This window comes from Condylura cristata, unplaced genomic scaffold, assembly GCF_000260355.1.
Source record: "Condylura cristata isolate star-nosed mole 26May11 unplaced genomic scaffold, ConCri1.0 scaffold00014, whole genome shotgun sequence".
Classification (NCBI taxonomy): Eukaryota; Metazoa; Chordata; class Mammalia; order Eulipotyphla; family Talpidae; genus Condylura; species Condylura cristata.
Genome location: NW_004567115.1, coordinates 51,903,670 through 51,923,065, shown reverse-complemented (window position 1 = coordinate 51,923,065; position 19,396 = coordinate 51,903,670). Strand labels below are relative to the sequence as shown.

Here is a 19,396-nt window from a genome sequence, read left to right as displayed (position 1 = left end):
GACAGGGCGATTTCCAAGAGCAGGCAGCGAGCAACAGCCCTCAGAATGAAAAAGCCTCTCTGGGTGGCAGCAGCGCCTCCAGTGGGGTCTGGCGAGGCCCCGGCGCACTCAGATGCGGAGCCAGAGCCGCCGCGGGGGCAGCGAGGCACCAGGACGCCGCGGGTGCACCCGCGTGTGCCGCTCACGCCCTCCCTCCGGCAGCCAGCAGGGCTCCGCCCTCAGCCTCAGGGCCAAGTCCAAGGGGAGAGGGGGACAGCAGGCTTCCTTGTGACCGTTTTGCTGGCGAGCTACAGCGCTGAATGCCAGGCGAGAGCACAAGAAACCAACCGCCACCCTCTGGCACCAAAGGCACTGTTTTTTTTTAAGATTTATTGATTCACGCGCACAGAACTGGAGAGGCACCTTGCTAACGGAACATGCCGCCCCGCACTCCCGCAGGGTGAGAAGTGGCAGAAATCCTGAAAGAAATGAGGCGCACAAGGGGTGTGATGTGTGCGGGAAACAGCCTCATTGTGCTGACAGTTTTGTTTCCCATTAAAACAATTCCCCTCCCTCTCCTTCACCCCGTGGCTGTTAGTCACTCAGGATCCTGGAGACTGACTGCAAGAGACTGAGGGAAGCCAGGTACGGGGGCGACAGAGCCCGGCTCCGAGCCTGCCCTCAGCACGCCCCACGGTCGCTGCAGGCTGGCGCCGTGAGCAAGCGGCAGGCAGGATGCAGGAGCTGGCCGTTCTATTTTCGGAATAGGGACTAAAAACTGAGAAATCTACTGAAACCATAAACATCCTTAGTATTTATCTAGTTTCCCATTTAAAAAGAAAACCCCCCACTGCGGGAGCCACGCCCCAGGGTCCGGCTCACACACCCCGCCGCCCCCGCAGGCTCCAGAAGGCGTCCCCGGAGAGCGGGAGAGCGGTCCCCGGAGAGCGGGGCGCCCCCGCCTGGCCTGGCCTCCCCCGACCCGGCGCCTGTCTCCTCACGGCCGGCCAGGCCCGGCCTCTGCAGGACGCAGGCTCAAAAAGGCCTGGGAGCTAACATTGAGCCTGGCTCAAAGGGAACTCTGGAGCTGATGGGTGAAGGGAGAAGCACTGCTCTCCCGTAAGCGGACGAGGCATCGGGCCCTGCCTTCGGACAGGACGAGCCACCGGTCAGCATCGATTCAGTCACCGCATAAGCAGCTTGTTTCCACGTTAAGTTTCACAATCAAGAGTCACCAAACACTTGAGATCTAGATGGACGGACGCTGCGGTGGCAACTCGGCGAATGACAAGCCTGAGTGGAGCAGAAGCGTGAACCGGGTTCCGGCGGGAGGACTCCCCGACAGGGGTTCTTCTAGGGAAGAATCAGGCCTTTGAAGTGGCTGGGGAAAAGTAGGCACCAAGAGACTAAGTGAATGGCCCCAAGGCTCGGAGCAGATCCGCCACGCAGAGAAGCTGCGCTGCGGACAGGGCCAAGGCCAGCGAGGCGCGGCACGGCCCGAGAGCCCCCACACGCCCACCACGCCGCCCTGGCCGCACCCCCAGCATGCGCTTGCAGGACCCACCTGAGAATGAGCCCGGGTGGACACACCCACGCCCTCGCCTCCCAACTCGAAGAAAGAAACCATCACAGCTCGGGAATCCGGAAAACGGGCCGAGGGGCAGAGCGCGAGCGTCTGCGGGCGGGCGGCGGGCGCAGACCTCGCTGCCAGGCCCACACGCAGCCGCTGCCAGCGCGGGAGGAGGGAGCCAGCCAGGCAGAGAACTGCTTTCATGTTTCACTCCGAACCCGGCCCAGCGACGTTCTGTTTACAATCGGGCGAGTTTCAGGTCCCGACACACGTGTGTCTTACGTGGAGGAGACCCGCCCTGGCCTGGCCCCGGCAGCGGCGGGAAGGACAGCGCCGCAGTCGGAAGCCCGCGGCCCTCGGTACTAGCCAAACCTAGAGGGACCTTCCAGCTCGGACACCCTATGCGGGAGAGCCAGCCGCAGGAGCCACGGCCCGCCCAGCTGGCCTGACTAGCAGGTCCCCAGGAGGCGCGACCTTCCGGAGCCAGAACGCGGCGACCAACGGCCATTCCTGCCAGCTTCGTGTCACAGGGTACTCCCCACAGCCCACCCCGAAGCAGAAAGAGCCAGCTCTGCCGCCCCCAGTAATCAGACAAATCTCTAAAGCTGTGGGACAGGCTCACAGCGCACGGGCATAAAGTCACTAAGCGCTCAGAGGTGCGTGAGAACAGCCCATCAGCACCGAGGCAGCGGCGGGCAGCAGCGAGGGCACAGTGGGCAGGCCGAGGGGGCGCAGGGGCGGGGGCTGGGCGAGCCGCACACTGCCGCAATCGGAAGCAAGTGTTACTCAGACACAGCAGGGAGGAGTGGCCGACTGCCCGCACTCTGAGGTGGCGCGGGTGCAGGGGCAGGGCTGCGCCCTCCCGGGGGAGCGGCCGCCCGGCGGGCGCCCCAGCCCTCTGCCCACCTGCTCTGACATCAGGGGCAAGTGCAAACCACATAATGCCGCGCCCCGAGCTGGCCCCCGCCTTTCTGAGAATCCTCTTTCATCCGAAGCCAAGTTAACGAACGAAGACCACAGCATGAGCACGGAACCCCGTCCCGCCACTCCAGACTCACCCTTGCTGTTACACCACACAGCTGCTTTAAAGTAGTTCACAGGGAGGCGTTTCCTGATAAAATTTCAAAAAGCCTGGTTCAGCCCCAACCTGCCCGCTTCCACACCACGTTTTCAAGGCGACACTGGCTTTCGTAAGCTACTAACAGCGCTCGCCCGCGCGCCTGGCATTTGAGATAAACGGGCGCTGCCTGGGCGCCAGCAGCAGCGGGTCAGCACGGAGGCCTGACCCTATCGCTTGGCTGCGGTCTCCCCTGTAACAGCGCGTCCTCGCCAGGCCAGACGGAGGAGGGCTTGGGGCCCCCAACTCCCGAACTCAAACTGGATGCCAATCTCCCAAGGGCTCGGGACAGCCCACATCTCCCGAGAGCTGACTCAAGCTGCAGCTTCCAGAATCAGACGCCGCAGCTCAGCTTCTCCTTTACTGACCATTGCTAGCTTCGAGCAAGATAATCCACCTGAGCCTCGGTCCCCATAAACATGAGTAGAGGATGTACCTTGTGTATGTAAATACTCAATTACCTTGTGTATGTAAATACTCAATTACTCAGCCTAAATCACACAGGTTTCTCAGACAACAGCTTTACCCCGCATCATTCTCATCCCCTTTGTCAGAGGACACCGGCAGCTACGGGGTTTGTAAACTTTCAGGGGGCCAGTTTTGATCCAAGTCAGCTTTGGAGCCTCTGGGGAGATTTAGGGAGTGGGCGGCAGAGATGGAAATGGCGGAGCCTGCAAGGACCAGAAATAGGCAGGCAGGAATTTCTCGGGGCAAGGAACCTGTGGAGACTGGGGGCACCAAGGGGACGTGCTGGCGGAGGGGCGCAGAGCGGAGCCCCGGGCGGGAGACAGCCTGCTCGCTGTTCCATTACCATGATGGGCACGCCAATGTCAGGCCACAGAAGGTCCTCTGAGGGCAGCTTGGGAGAATTCCACACCACCACCACCTTGTTCAGGTAAGGGAGGCCGTTCAGTCTCTCCAGAGAGTTCATGAGCACTTCCTCCCGCTCATAGGTCAACATCACTACCGTGAACTGCTCCCGGGGGACGTTGCCTCCCAGCGCTGCCTGAAACTCCTTGCCAGAACCCCCCGCTCCCCCACCAATGGGCCGAAACCCAGTCCCGGAGCCCAGGAACTTGGCCTCTGAGGGCAACACGGGGTCAAAGGGCGTGTGGGGGAAGAGATGGAAAGGCCCGGGAGCGGAGTTCCAGCTGCGGTACAGGTCGGTGACCGTCAGCGTGAAGTTGCGGAGGTATCTGGGCGAGGCGTAGGGAGGCTCGGTCTCCACCGGCCCCAGGTCCAGGTCCCCGTTGTCGGCCATGTTCGGGTCCGTCCCGGCCGCCTTGCCCGAGCGGTGGGGGATCTCGGCGGCGGCCTCCTCGCGGATGGGAGCGGCTGGGATCTGGATGCGGGTCCTGACCGCGGCCAGCACAGTACTGAAAATACTGTCGGCGGTGGAGAAGTACGTCTCCCAGAGGAAGCGGCCCTGCCGCCGCATGGCCAGCAGGTCGCTGTCCGAGAGGCTGCGCAGCAGGAAGTGCACCTCCGTGACGCGCGGCTTGGGCAGCACCAGCGCCGCCTCGCTCCACTGCAGCACGTCCTGGTAGGGCAGCTGCGCGTGCTCCCCCAGCACGACCGGCACGGCCCCGGCCGCCAGCGCCTCGAAGAGCCGCGCCGCGCACCCCGAGGAGGTGAGCAGGCGGGGGTCGCCGGGCGCGATGATGAGCGCGAAGGTGGAGCGCTTCAGCAGGCCCAGGCGCTCCTCCCGCTCCCCGCACAGCGCCCACTCGGTGGGCAGGCTGGGCCTGGGCCGGCTTCTGCAGGTGAACTCCACCAGGACCTGGTCCAGCTTGCTGTCCTGGACCGCCTTCAGGGTGGCGATGATGCGGTCGTCGTAGTCGGCTGGAGGGCCGCCTTCCACCTCTTCCTCGAAGGAGCGGGCCTCCTGCAGGCTGGACCTCAGGGACTCGATCTTCTCCCCCTGGAAGGTGAAGAGGTACTTCCTCTTCACGGGCACCTGCGGTGGGATCTCCAGGAAGTTGGGCTCTGACATGGCATGGACGAGGGGTGAGACGACCAAGTCGAAGCCAGGCCTGTACTGGGCGGCGTAGAACGTGGACTGGGCCACCATGGCCCGGCCGGTGCTGACGTTATAGAGCAAGTTCTGCGTATCTGACCTCCGTGACAGACTGAGGATGACGTGGTTGTGTCCGTCGGTCCGCCAGTGTGGTAAAGAATGCAGCTGCCTCTCGAGGTCAGCAGGCCGCAGCACCAGGGGCTCCTGCATCTCGCCCACCAGGACCACATAAAGGCAGGCGATGTCCGCGTTTTCTGTCACGTAGACGCTGGCCCGGGCGGTAGCCTGAAAGGCCTGCTTGACTAAGGGGTCCAGGTAGCTGCCCAGAGCCAGCTGGTCGCTGTCATAAACATAGACTGGGAAGCCAGAGGTGAGCGGGCAGCGAGAATAGTCAAAGCAGTTATGCAGCCGACAGCCCCGCAGGGCCTTCGGGGGCGGCAGGCCGGTGTCGTCCTTCTCAGGCAGCAGCCGGACGGGCAGCGAGAGCTTGGGCTGATTCTGGGCCATCAGCTCCTTGTAAGAGTGCTCCGTCTGGCTGATGACGTTTTTGAGCTGCAGCAGGTCCTGCTTGGCATTTTCAATGCTCTTCTTGCAGGCTTCGATCTTGAGATTCAGCTTGGCGATCTCGCTGTTCAGCTCCTGCCGCTTGGCTTCCAGCTGCAGGAGCTCCTCGCTCACGGACTCACGAATTCGGCAAAGATCCAGCACGTGCTTTACCTCACACAGCTCGTTGCCGGCCCGCGGGCCGAAAATCCGCTTGCCGGCCTCATCGGCCTCGTCCAGCGTGGTGAGGTAATAGTGAGCGATGAGCGGGAAGCAGACCAGGATGACGAAGAGCGTGAAGCTGAGCCACGTGAGCCGGTTGCGGGTGGAGCACCAGAGCATCCAGGTCTGACCTCCGTTCCCCACGCCCCCGTTCCGCAACATGGTATAGCCCGTCATGTGGAGGTGGCGCGGCCCCTCTGGTCACGTTGGGTCGCCCGCCATCACCGTGGGTTTCCAGTGGACGAGCGCAATGCCCCTCAGGCCCCGACTCCTGCGAGAGGTGGTGTGCTTCCGGTACAAGGCACCCAGTAAAACGGAAATTTCATTTTCCTCAGCTGTGGTTGCAGCGGCCTCCGGCTCTTTCCCAGCAGATCTGAAGTTCTGGTTGTTGACCAAAGAACGTGTCCTCAATCTTCATCCAGTGGTGACGGGTACTGCATTGTTGACGAGACGAAAGGGAGGAGGCCGCCCGTGCGGAGGCCCAGCAGACGCTTCCCGGGACGGCAGAGACCTCGTCAGCGGCCATGGCTCTTGCTCCTGCGCTTTGCTGGCCAGCACACATGCATAGTTACTACCTCAGCTACACAGCACGGGCTAGAGCAGACGTGCAGGCCGGCCTCTTCGGTCACCGCCAGCAAGCAGGCCTGTGAAAGAGAGACGGGGTCAGTCCTAAGGAGGCCATTCAACGACCCCGCCTGCCCCGGGCATCCCTAGAAAAAGCTTAAATCTTGGAAGGGGGAGGAGAGAGCACTGCCGTGCACCTCCGAGGGCACTGAGGAGGGATCCTGACCCGTGGGCATGTGTCCAAAACAGCCTCCGTCCCCACTTACACACGCACACCCCTTCTCACTGAACTGTACACAGTGAGCACTGAAGTCCCACAAAATGATGACCAGCTCCCCCGCAGAGGACAAAGACACGTGTTACTCTCTGCCCCAAGTGTCCTCGTCAGACGCAGAGAGACACCCTCGTACCCCGCCGTGGGAGAAATCGGCATTCCCTCCTAGGAGGGAAGTCTCCTTTCGAATTTTTTTTTTTAAAAGAAACCACCTGTGAGAAGCTCCGCTGGCTGAGTTGGGGGAGGGCCTCTGCTGGCCTCTTCCGGCAGTGGCGCGGCCTCCCAGCGCCAAACGCTCTGCCTGCCTCTCCTCTAGCTCCGCCGTGCAGACGTGAGCTCCTCCCCGCATATAAACAGGAACTTGCTCTTTTAGAAAGAACAGCATGCTCGGAGCGAGGGGCAGGTTTCCTATCCCTGGCAGTCAGATTTGCCCTCAGATCCTACGCCTCAGTTTCCAGCATGGAGAGGACATCAGTGCTGCTATGGAACGAAAGGGTGATGGTGGAGGCGCTCTAGGAGAGCGAACCCTGAGACTCCCGGCCTGTTCCCTCGCCAGTCTTCACTGCGACCAGCGACAGAAACTCCCCTCAATTCAGCATCCCTAGAATCGAATTCACAGTACCTGCCAATTGCTCTCATTCATGCATTTCCTCCAAAAGCTACCTGCACGCTCAGCATGTGTGAGACATGCCGCGTCAACCCAGGAGGTGCTCAGGGGAACCGGACTACGAAGCCGCCCTGGGCCTCCAGACCCCCTTCCCGAAGAGCCCGAGCAAGCACGGTGTGGGCGCGCCGTGCTGCTCGGACCTGCGGTCGGCTCGCCAGCGTCTCGATGAAGTCGCGTGACCAGTGAAGGGGCAGGGCCACGGCCCCGAACTGAAGACAGTGTTGCTGAAGGCCCGAATAAGCAGAGCAAGACATAGGACACGAAAGGCCAGGGAATGTGGGCCGTGATCTGAACCTGGATATCGGGGTCTGACCCAATATTCCCAAGGACACGGGACAGTATTTCTCAGGCGTTATCCTTTCACGTAGGTGTTTACATCTTTCGTTTGATTTCAGAAGAATGTATTCTACACTTCCGATCAAGTCCTCGTGGAGGAAGGAGCGGAGGGAGAGGGACCGGCAGCCGGCAGCCCTCCTCTTACCACCGGACTCGGGAGCCTCCTACAGACCCGAGGCCGCGGGCCAACTCGCGCTTTCTGGAAGCCGTGAGCCCCGCGGCTTGCTCTCCTGAGAGGGGAGGAGAGAAGTGGCACGCTTTAGCAGAATGCTCAGTTCTGAAGGTGCCAGTCAAGAATGTGTTTACTGTCGGCTGTGAAAAGGCTCCTCCCGCGCGTGCAGGCAACCAGAGAATGCAGGGCCCGGCGGAGACCACTCCCGGGCGCGAGCTGCCCCGCAAAGGCCAACCCTCCGGAGCGAGACGCCTGTGCGCACCGAGGGGGAGGAGCCAAATCCCAGCAGTGTGGACAGGTCCTACCTCGGAGAAATATGTTCCAACAGTTATGGAGGAAAACGATTCATCTGGAATTTTCTTAAAAACGTCATGTGAGTAATGAAGGGTGGAGGCAAGACGAAAGGAGACTCGGCAGGAGGACGCCAGGTGGCGGGAGGCAGGGGCTGATCCTACGCTCTCTGCTTTCACATATCTGAAAAGTTTTATTTCAAAAAACAAAACCTTGGCCCTCCCTGGTGGCACAACACGTTAGGTCGCAGCACTGCAAGCTGGCCGTAGCCACTTCACTGCAAGTTCGGTCCCCGCCCTGGAGGTGACCACAGGGTCACCTGACCCGCCCGCTGCTCCCCTCAACACTGGGCTTCATCGATCTGCCTGTCCTGCTCCCTGCTCTGCCTCTGGTGGGTCCTTTCACCCCCTGCACCTCTGGCCTGTACCCCAGTTCTGTATGCATAAATAAATCTTTTTTTAAAATTACAGTCTAAACAAAATATTTTTTAAAAGTGCCTTGAAGACTGAGCACACTGAGTCTCTCATTAATGGCTAGGAGTGGGGCTGGGAACAGAGGCCCACGTCCCACTGGAAACCAAGAAATCACAACCGTCAAGGAGCTCGCCCGCAAGGTCCAGCCTCTCCCTGGGTCAGGCAGAAGGGCCAGCCCCGTCCAAGCGCACTACTGTCTTCCCTAATGTTCACTCAAGTAATTAAGCACAAAAGAAAAAGAATCTCTTCTGCCAGCCCTAGAAAACGACGATGGTTCCAGGACCTAGAAATGTCAGTGAAGTAGATCAGGAGCAACGCGCAGGGGCTGCCCCCTCCAGGCACGACATCCTGGCCTCGGTCCCTGAGCCTCGGGCGCCAGCCACAGCACCGGTGGGTCGCGCGCCGCCCGGCCACACACCCGGCAACAGAGCCGTCTTCTCACAGCCTGAACCAGACCGGTCTCTTCCCACCCACGCGCGCTCAGGCTTCCCGGCATCCGGCCAGTCCTTCCCCAGGAGCTCCTGACCAGCTGTGAGACCTCAGTGCTCGCTGCTCCACCTCTGCTCGCTCCCGGCAGCTCCTCAGCCCGTCTGGGCCGTCCTGCAGCCTCGGGACTGTTGTTCCTGCGGCTTTTCCCCAGGCCTTTCTCCACGTGATCTTGACTTTCTTCAACTTCCCTTTCACGCCTGCTTTTGTCCCCCATGACCTGCCTGGCACTACCTGGTATCTGTGTGGTTTTCACGCACTGCCTCGTGCCTGCCTTGCTGCGTGGCCCGCTCAGCCCTGCGCTCCCGTCAGCGCCCCCCGCACCTGGCACTCCCTACACGCTCCCCCCAGCAGCTTCTCATTCTACAAGTTCAGTTTTCCCCTCGACTTCCAGGGAGGCCACTTTCTCCTGTGTTCCACCTATTTCCCTGACTAACTGTCCTCCTCTGCTGGCACCCAGTCTTCCTCCGGCCTCATTCAGAAGGCGCTATCCAAACTCTCAACTTACCTGTTAACAAATCCAACCACTTGTTGTTTCCAACCACCCCTACAATCAGGCCCCAACCCCCAAAGCTGCTAGCCCACCCTGGTCTGTGTTCTGCCCTAGACCAGGGTGCCGACTGGCCCAGGACACCCCCAGTCATGTCAGGCCCACAGACACGTCCTCTTTCCAGTGACTGTCAGTTCTTCCCTTTCAGTCTTGCAAACTAGACACAATGTGACTGACAGACAAGAGGACAGACCTCGGAGCTGGCCGGACCTGGCCCACACCCTGCTCTGCAAGCGAGGAGACGGCCACCCAGGGATTCTAAGCCACGGTCTCTTCATCAGTTACAAGGCAACAGCACTGCTGTAAATCCAGAGACGGAGAGTAAAAGCTGCCTGCACCACAACTGGCAGACAAGTTACCAGTCACAAGCCCTGAAGTTATTTTTAACTCCTCTAGCTCTTAACATACACATCTGACCCCTGCCCGACTACAGCAATTCTTTATATGACAAACTATTAAGGTAATAATATGTGTTAATTTACACTAATGAGCAATGGCAGTCTGCACTGTTCTTTTATCCCTTATTTTTATTCTAGTGCATTCACCCCGGCCTTGTACCATGACAAATCGTCATGCCTATTCTCAAATTCCCTACCCATTTATCCTGTTTATTACTCAAGATTTAGTATTATTTCATCAAAGGGTGTTTCAGCTGAACAATTCCAATTAACCTGTCTGAGTTTACCAAACCATTCTTCTACTATGTTTAGTGCACTGCTAATTCTCCCCAATAAATCCTACTTTCAGGTATATTTTTCAGTTCTAGGATGTCCATAACTCTCTAGAGGATGCAATTGTCTACTGAAAATCCCATTTTTTTTCCACTTCTCCTTTTTTTAAGGAACGCTGCTTTCTAACATCATGTAAGTTCCAGACATGCTTCACTGCAAAGCAACATCTCTATATACGCCGTTACGGTCGTCACTAAAGTCCAATTTGTCTTCCAGCCTACAACTGACCTCTCTACCTGATTTACCCACTCTGGTAACCTCTAACTTGGTTGTACGGTCTAAAAGCTTGTTTTTATTTGAGTTCATTCATTTATGAGAATTAAATTCTTTATCCACCAATTCCAACATCAGGCCACTTGTGATTTGATGCTACTGACTGTTTTTCACTTGTGACCCTGGATTGCATGCATCTGCCTCTTCGCTACTTTGTACCTGCTTTATTGTATGCTGGACACTGTATTTGAAAGAGCCATAAAGACTGAAGTAGATGTAATTTCCCCAAAAGATACATACTTTTTCTTGTCCGGACAGCAGAATGAATATAATTATGAAGAGACCTTCCTACCCCATAAATATTTTTTGCCTTCAACCTTACTCTGAGTGATATTAGCACCTGCCACTTAGCTTTTTGGTCTAAATGTTACTGTGGTAAGTAAGACAGCTGTAACATTAAGCCTGCCATCTTAACTACTTCTAAGTGGGCGACTCAGTGGCACTAATTACACCCACACACTATGTGGCCATCCCCACTACTTCCAAATCCCAAACAGGAACCAACAGAAACTCCCGGTCTCACCCTCTGGTTTCCTTTGACTTGGCCATCTATGTGACACCTCCATGTAAGGAGAGTCATACAGTTATCTGTCCCTCTCAGACTGGGTATTCACCCCCATGACGCCTCAGGGCTCACCGCCTATGCTGTGGATGCTCAGAACCTCAGACCTTCCTGTGCCTGAGGTAATACCCCGCTGTGCCCGTATTCACTGCCCTTCCTCTACCAGCTCACCTGCTGATGGCATGTAGGCTGTTTCCAGCTTTTCCGGCTCTTCCACTCGTAGTTCCTATTTGCCTGGCTACCTATGTCCATTCTTATTCTAGCAAACTTAGTGTGCCCTTAGGTTTTAGGTGTCTCTTGTAAACATCGGAGAGCAAATTTTGTTTTTTTAATAAAAGTAACAATCTTTAAGTTTAAAAGTGTTTGACAGGCTTGAATTTAATGTGAGATAGTTAGCAACTTTTACTTTTAACAATTTTATTATGCCACCTTTTTCTTTCCTCTTGATCTATGCCTCCTACCCTCCCGAGTTCTGTTTAGTTGATCAAATTTTTTATCCCTTTCTTTTGGTGTCTCTACCAGTCGGGAAGTTATATATTCAGTTAGTCTTCTTCAGAGGTTTCCCTTAAAATATAACATGCATTTGTGAGGCCAAAGTTTAGTGTGTCTACTAATGACCATGACTGTCCACCAGCAGCACTTTATAAAGCACCCCTTCCCCACGGCTCCCGACGGTGACAGCCCCATGGCCACTGCTCACCAAGGGCCAACCGCCTGCCCTTCCCCTCCCACTCTGCCTGGTGCAGCGGCTCAAGCCCTCAGAGCAGCTCTCGCCAGAGGTCGTGGCAGGGGAAGTAAGGTGTCACTTCCAGGACAGGGTGGCTAAGAACAGATGTGGCCTCTCTTCCTCCCACCCCCATCTAGAGGCCAAAGCACTAATTCTGGAGTCTGCAGCGCAAGCAGCAGCACCGGCCCAGGCCCTGGGGGCCCGGCCACGGCTGGCGGGCGGAGAGGGGACACACTCAGGACGTGGGTTTTGTGGCCGCCATGGAGCACTAGTGAGCCCAACTATCTAGATGAATGGCCCTGTTGTGTTTTTTAATCTTAGTTTCATAGGTCAAACATTCTGTTATCGGAGGTAAAGAATCTGTGCCCACTGGTACCTGCCTGCGCACGCACGACTATGGTGCAAATGGAAGTTCCCCGCTTTCTCCGCTCACCACCGGCAGCACGTACGATGCACACCTTGGCTTACCCGCGCCTGCTGGCGGCCCCTGGAGCGTGGCAGGGGCGTGCGTGTGTGGGCACGCCTGAGCGGAGACACCGGGCATGTGAGGGCAGCAGCGGGGGCGGAGGGGCGAGTGCAGCGGAGACCAGCGCGGCCACAGAGGTGCCAGAGAGCCCCGAGAGAGTGGAGATGCGAGGGGCGAGGCGGCCCTGGCCTCCCTCCCGCCCTGCAAATGGCCGGAAAGACCAGGAAGGGCCTGAAGAGGCCCGAGGGCTCCGGACGCCTGCTTCCCCGCCTGCCTGCACTGCAGCAAACCTGCCCGGCCTCCTGGCGCCTCAGCCGCCACCAGTCCCCGGGTTTTGTTTTCTATTTCAAACCGAAATTCTTGTTTAGCTCCCCGTGCCCTGCACAAACCCCTCTTCTGCTCCCTTCAGAGCCTGACGGCCCGGCGCTGGGAGGCCAGTCCTGCCAGCCGGGCCGGCAGCCCCCCACACACACCCCAGGCTGCGGCGCCCCTCCTCCTCCCCACCTGGCCACTTTTTCTTGGGGTAATTTTAAGACTCACCTCTTCATAAAGTTTCCACAGAGTGAACTAAGAGGTGCTGACCCACAGCCTTCTCCTCGAGCCACCCCTCTTCTTGGGGCGCCCTCCCAGTACAGTGGCACCTCCTGTCTGCGAGCATCACCTGTGGCCAGGCCACACTGTCCAGGGTTTCTCCACATTGCAACCACCCTCTAGACCCTCCCGCTTTTAAAACTAAAACCCTGGCACTGAAACGTCCTTCCACGGACTAGCGGTACTGCTGCTTAGTTAGGCTTTCTAGAATGCATTTCTTTTTTTTTTAAGATTGACAAATATATTTGTGCATACAGACCTGGGTTACAGGCCAGAGGTGCAGAGGCAGTGAGAGGCTTCACCAGAGACAGAGCGGGGAGCAGAACAGGCAGATGGACGGAGTCCACTGCTAAGGGGAGCAGCAGGCGGGTCAGGAGAGGTCTGCCGCACCCTGGGGGTCACCTCCAGGGTGGGGGTCGAACTGGTGCTGCAGTGGCCTCAGCTTCTCAGTGCTGCGCTCTGACCCGCTGCGCCCCCAGGGAGGCCCTCCAGAATACATTTCAATAAAGTTGTATAATTTTCTTCATAACAACAACAAAAAAAACCCTCGAGTAAAATACTGAGTGAGAGAGAGAAAGGAAACAGCACAAGGGAGAAGAGGAACAGGCCAGCTGCACCGCCCAGCACCCGCGAGAAGGGCAGCACCGGACGCAGACTTCACTGGGCATTTGAAGGGGCCGCAGCCGCGTGCTCCAGGCCCACACTTAAGTGTGCTGACCACTGTGGAAACAGCCTGATCCAGAACCCAGGGCCAGGGCACGCCCACGTGGCCTGTGCCACTCCAGACCCTGACGCAACACCGTGCTCACATGAGAGGGTCATCTGCTAGTGAAGACACTATGTACTCAGGACACAAGTTGTTGCGTCCCTAGACCGTGTCTGTGTACATGACATGCTGCTTTCTCCACCTCATTTAAATGGAGGCAGCCCGCAGCAGGCAGAACCCCAGCGCCCCCGGGGCACAGGCCACGTGGCTGCAGCTGCGGCCCTGCCAGGACGTACCAGGGGCAGAGCTCTGAGCAGAGGATGGTTCCAGTGAATCAGTGCACGCTTATTCCGAGGTTCGGTTTGGCCTTTAACTATTAAACATGTAAAAAAAAAAAAAGATATTTTCCGATTTCCCACAAAGCAAGACACGACAAACAGCCTGTTTCAGCAAAGGAGGACCAAGTTCCAGTCGGGACGCATGTTAATGAGCCCTAAACTCCCTCCCGACACTACACTACTGCCCAGAAGCTGACCTCTCTTCTGCTCGAGTCCAGGAGGCACCTTCCAGGGCAGCCGCAGCCGGGAGAGGACGGCGGGGTCTGGGAGACCACCGGCCACTCCGGACACCTGAGTCAATGAGAGACGAGCAGGGGGTCGGACAGCAACCCCCCACGCTGCGGAGGGGCCACAGCACTGGGGACGCAGGGAGCCCTGCGCTGACACCCCTGCTGCTGCTGACATGTGCGACGTCCCAGGCGCGGCGGTCGAGGCAACGCGCTGGACATTGTCCGTTCCAAACTCACACCAGCATCTGGCGGGTGCTGCTGTTCTTTCCACATCACGGCACAGACAGAAGTGGTGAATCACTGAGGTTGGACAACTTGTTTGAGGCCAAACAGCAGGCAGGCTGAGGAGTCCAGACACAGGTTCAGGTCTGTCTGACCTCTGCCCTGCCCGCCCTTGGTTACTATTTATTTATTTATTTAAAAGGCCAACTTCACTGTCATTCATCTTGTAATAAGCCCACGTCCCCTTTGTAAACCACATGTGTACATATATCATATATACTTACAGATGTGTATCTATGTGTAGCTATGTACCATCCTGCTTTAGTCATTTTAAAGTAAACCACACTAGATTTTTCAACAAATGTAACAATTAGCTTTTCAGGAAACAATATTCACTTTCCTGCCTGACAAACAAATCCAAAATTCCCAGGTAGATTTAAGAGGTAATTATAATGAATAAAAACCATAAAGAGAACCAAAAAAAAAAAAAAAACTCATGCAATTTTGTCAAAATAAATATAGTTACTTTTTTGAGAATCCAAGCAAAAGATCAATTCGACAGGTCTGATTTGACTGCCGGAGAACCAAAGGCTTTTTTGTAAGGTGGGGGCGGGAGGCTGGAGTCGACAGCTTTGGGGCGGTGGGGATTCTACAACTTGATTTCACTTCAACAGAAGTAAACGGTCAGAGGATGGAAGCAGGAAGGCCCACAGAAGAAAGGCTGGATGATGAACAAGTTTTAATGTTAATTCCACTAGAGCCAGGAAGAGCACGCATGGAAGAGGGGGCAGCGGCTGCCCCCCGAGCCGGTGGGGCGCTGTCCAGGGCGAGTGCAGCGCCAGGTCAAGGGTGCCGTTCCCACACTCCTGCGCCAGTGAAAGCTGGCACAACGTCTGCAGCACAATCTGGCAGTGGGTGGCGAAAGCCCTGGAACCGTGCCTCCTCTCTGACCCTGCCACTCGCTTCCAGAAGTTACTCTTAAGAAGGGCAAGTGAGGAGAAAGGTTTAGCAGGTGAAAGCCCCTGCTGAACACAGCTGTCCACCTCAGCGCCCCCCGCCACCACCACACGCCCGGGGCGGGGCTCGTCGCGGCATCAGGGGGCGGTAAACCGAAAAGCCATTTCCGTTGTGACCGAAGTCCTTAAAATGCCCGTATTTCCCACTCAGCAATTTCACTTTCTAGGAATGTTCTCTAAGTGAACAAAGATTGGTATCGTAAAGATGTAATCAGCATTCTCTATAAGAGGGAAAAAATTATAAATGAAATGTCCAAAACTAGGAGTAAAGTTAGATATATATGACAGATCCACATCGTAATAGGATCATCATATTGTCAGGAAGCTTTCCAATTACTAAAAATAAAATGGGGAAAGTTCACAATGGGAAACGGCAAAGTGCATATTCCACTGGGGAAGGCAGCAAAAACAAGGTTTCTCCTGTAGGTATTTAAACAGATCTTGCTAAATCCCCTTCCTGGAACAGTCGACTTGTGCAGACGCTCAGAGTCCGCTCCTCAAGAAAAAGTGCTTGGGCCCGAGGGCCTGGGAGCACACAGCACCCCTGCGCGCCTGCGGCCTCCCAGTGAGCAGCTAACTGAAAGCTGCGCGGCCTCACGTCAGTCAGCTCCATGACTCAGGCACCTGCCTCAACCTTCACGGGTACGTTCAACTTGAGACTCCAGTCTGGCTGTCCCTGTATCTCGCCATCTTCTGACTCATCAGGCCCCCTGGCCTCGCCATTCCTCATCCTACTTGACTCAGGGCCTCCTCCTCCCTTTTAAACTCACGTCGACGGACCGGAACACAAGACTCAAAGATCCGTTTAGCGTCTAGGTCCCACCGACTCAAGCTGCCTTGCGTGCAGAAAGCACATGCTGATTTGTTTTGTTGAGAGAAAAAAAATCACCAATATAGCAACACAAGGCAGCAGGGTTACTCCCAAGACATTCTGTTTCACCTCCAAGAGTTCATGCATAATACTTCCCCTTGAGGTTTCTCTCCATTTCCCACTGCACCCATTAACAGTTAGGGTCCTCACCAACTCCACTCTCCATTTTAAGCCATAAGACATTTCTCTTTTTCAGCCTCTACTTCAGAAATAAAAGTCCCACTGGGAGCAGTAAATCAGGGTTTTTGGAAGAAAACCCGGGACACAAAGAGATGTCATGAGCCTCAAATATATCTAAACAGAAAATAAGGAGAGATTCAAAAACAAAGTCCAGTACTTGGATCTCAAAATTACATGGAAACGGTTTAGCCCAACAGCCCACAGGAGTTGTGATTTCAGCTGCTGCAATGAATCAAGAAAATAGGTACTGCTTAGAAAAAACGCCCTGTCTGTCCACTGAGTGGGGGAAGTAAAGAGTCCTCTGCAGGTCAGTGACACTGTCCGCCACACTTTAAAGGGACAGGAGCAAAGGAAATGGGAGACTGAGCAGGCGGCCGGCTCAGCCGTGGAACAGAAGACCTGGAGAAGAACAGCAGGGCCTGCAGAGGCCCGGGGGGGGGGGGGGGGAGTGCGGGGTCAGGCAGAGACGAGCTTAAAGGAGAAAGCATCTGGCATTATCAACACCCCTGATTTTCTCTAGAAAAGCCAGAAAGGCAGACACATGTGAAATCTCCCCCATTTCAACACTGCTCTCCAGTTTCAGTTTCTGTGCAAGCCGGGCCGCCAGATGCTGGCACCGGCCTCCGCGGAGCCGCACGCGCCCATGGGCAACCCCTGCCTCGGGAAACCAGGCCTTCCTCGCCGTCAGTCAGAGGGAAGAGCAGGGTAGGATCACTGAAAGGCCAACTGCAGCCAGTAAGAAAAGGCCTCCCGGCCCACACCCCGTGGGCAGACTCCTGCAGGCGGCCCAGGAGGTTTGCTGCGAGTATTCAAGAGGGGCCAGATCAGAAAAATTAGTGCCCAGGTCAAAAACTGCCACTTCCAAGCTCGGCCCTTGGTCAATTAACCAAGCCTCCTCAAGTCCGTTTTCCCTCCTACCTTCTTTCCCTCTCAAGAAATGGAATGTTGTAGCATTTAGCCTCCTCTGCCAGACGGGAAGCTGTGAGAGGGAGAGCAGCTGCGGATACTACATGGCGGCAGAGCTGGGGCACCTCAGGACATCGGACTCCACCTCGAAGCACGCAAGTGTCCTAGCTCGTCTAATACGCAAGCGAAGGGCATGTTACCGCTATCATTTATTTTTCCTTTTTTCCTTAGAGTATCAAATGTGTGTTGAAACGTTTAGAAGTTAGAGAAAAGGGTTAAAATGATGCCAGTGCGCGAGGCTAGGCCAGCAGAGGAAAGCAGCAAAGCAAACGCCCAGGCGTTAATCATTAATGTCACTGATGAGCTTGAAAGGTTTGGGCAGCCCAACGGAATCGACCGAACCCACTGAAGTGATGCCACGTATGTGCGGGTGATGGTCTAGGGAGGGCACTGGCAAGCCAGAGCCACCGCCTGTCCCGAGCAGTACCGCACACGGCCACACTGGCGCGGCGCGGCGCGGCCCGGAGACCCTGTGCAGGTGCGGAGGAGAGGCGCTAGGCACAGGCTTTCCCTGCGCCGCCAGCGCTGAGCAGCTGAAAGCCCAAAATAAGTACCACCTGGCCCTTGACAGAGAGCGCGTCTCCTTCTCTGTGAGAGCACTTGGGTTACCAGAGGGGCCTCCATGCTGGACACGGCTCATCTCGCCGGGGCTCCATCCTGGGCCCGAAGGGGCCATTTCGGTGCCTGTGAGCATCGCCGACACGAGCGCACGCCCACTGCAGGGAAGGCAACACACCACTAGAGGGGTCTCCGTGTTCCTTCGCTTTACGCTCAGGAGCAGACTTCTGTATTCCAGCTTCTCTCCCACCTAGTAATATCAGCAAGAGACCTGAAGAATCCCAGAGTGAAAGCTGCGTGGGGTGGGTTTCGGTAGGTCAAGCCGCCCCTTCCTGTTCCCAAACACCCCCCAGGTCTCAAGTTCATCTTTCTGAGTCCCACTATCTTCATGGAAGCTGTGGACATGGGAAAGCTTCTTCTTCCCTCTGACGTAACTCCTCGGTCACTAAGGTTTCAAAGAAAGTTACTAAAAATTGAAAAACGCAAAATGAAAAGAAACGTACTATTCAGCAATCCCAGTTCACAGTTCTGGGGCTTTATGGAAGGTCCTGGTTCATATTCCTGTTACCCTTAAGTAAATATAAGCAATGACCTCAAACCTCTACCCACGAGTTAGGTGGGAACATTTTCCTCCTGGGGCCTGACCCTGCTTCTGCTCCAGGCCAGGCTTCAGTCTCCTCCAGGGCACACTCCGGGCCTGCCTCAGAGACCCCTGCTCACATGCTCCCGCCCCAACAGCAGTCCACATTGCCTCCTTCAGTGGCTTCCACCCCCCTCTCAGCCTCCCCACTCCAGAAGCCCACTCCTTAGGTAAAAGAGTTGCCTGGACTCACTCCTCTGCACCCTGCTCTCCTAGCCTTTAGGGGACAACTCTGAGGCCTAATCACTGAGAGACCGCACCTCCACACCAAACGTGTAGGACCAGATTTTCTCCCTGGAAAGAGGGGTGGTGGAAGGAGGCCTGTGCCCTGAGGACGCCCACCTCCCGGCATTGGGGAGACCACCACTCCTCCCTGTCAGAAAGTCTGTGAGCGTCTTCCCTTGGTGAGCACTGGGTTCCCCACAGCAGATAGGAAATTCCCACCGGATATGGTATTTTTAACAGCAAGAGTTGAAGAAGACGGCTTTCTGGGCACGAAACAGTTCCAAGCCCTGGCTACAGAGCTGAGACTTCTGCTGCTCACCTGGGCTCTCCAGGAAAGACCCCTTCTTCCCCCTGATTTATTAACTCCCCTGTCCCCAGGCGGCTGGGGTACAGCTTTAACAGCAGCATGAAATGCAAGACCAAGTGCTGAACCAAGGGGCAGGGGGGCTGCGGACGGTGAGCCGGGCTGCCACCCACAGCGGCCCGCTTAAAAAAGCAAGACCACAGGGGATTCCAGCTTTCCCACGTGAACTACATAAGCTGGAGCAAGACTAGGACAGGAAACGCTCGGGAGCCTGGTCGGTGAATCACAGGCGGGGACACCATGGACGCGAGTAGGGCTGAGAGAACCTGAAGTCCTTAGACTTTCTGAAAAGCTAAGGGGAAGAAAGTCCGGGTCCGGAGGCGCCCACCAAAGGCAAGTCTCTGGGGAGCCACGGCACCGGTTCAGGAATTGAAGCCCGGCTGCGGTGGGGGTGAGGAGCGGTGGGGTGAGGGGCAGCGCACCCCGCGGCTGTCCAGCCGCACAGCCCGAACTCCCAGGGGCGCCGGGC

At 56.5% G+C, this 19,396-nt stretch overlaps 1 protein-coding gene across 1 annotated transcript in view; it reads right to left on the bottom strand.

Moving 5' to 3' along the window:
* EXTL3 (exostosin-like glycosyltransferase 3) overlaps positions 1-19,396 on the bottom strand; it is a 59,676-nt gene that overhangs the window by 8,155 nt on the left and 32,125 nt on the right. Inside the window, exon 4 of the mRNA XM_012724807.1 lies at positions 3,478-6,092. Coding sequence (XP_012580261.1) covers positions 3,478-5,625 — 2,148 coding nt within the window. The 5' untranslated portion in view covers positions 5,626-6,092. The remainder of the gene's footprint in view (positions 1-3,477; positions 6,093-19,396) is intronic.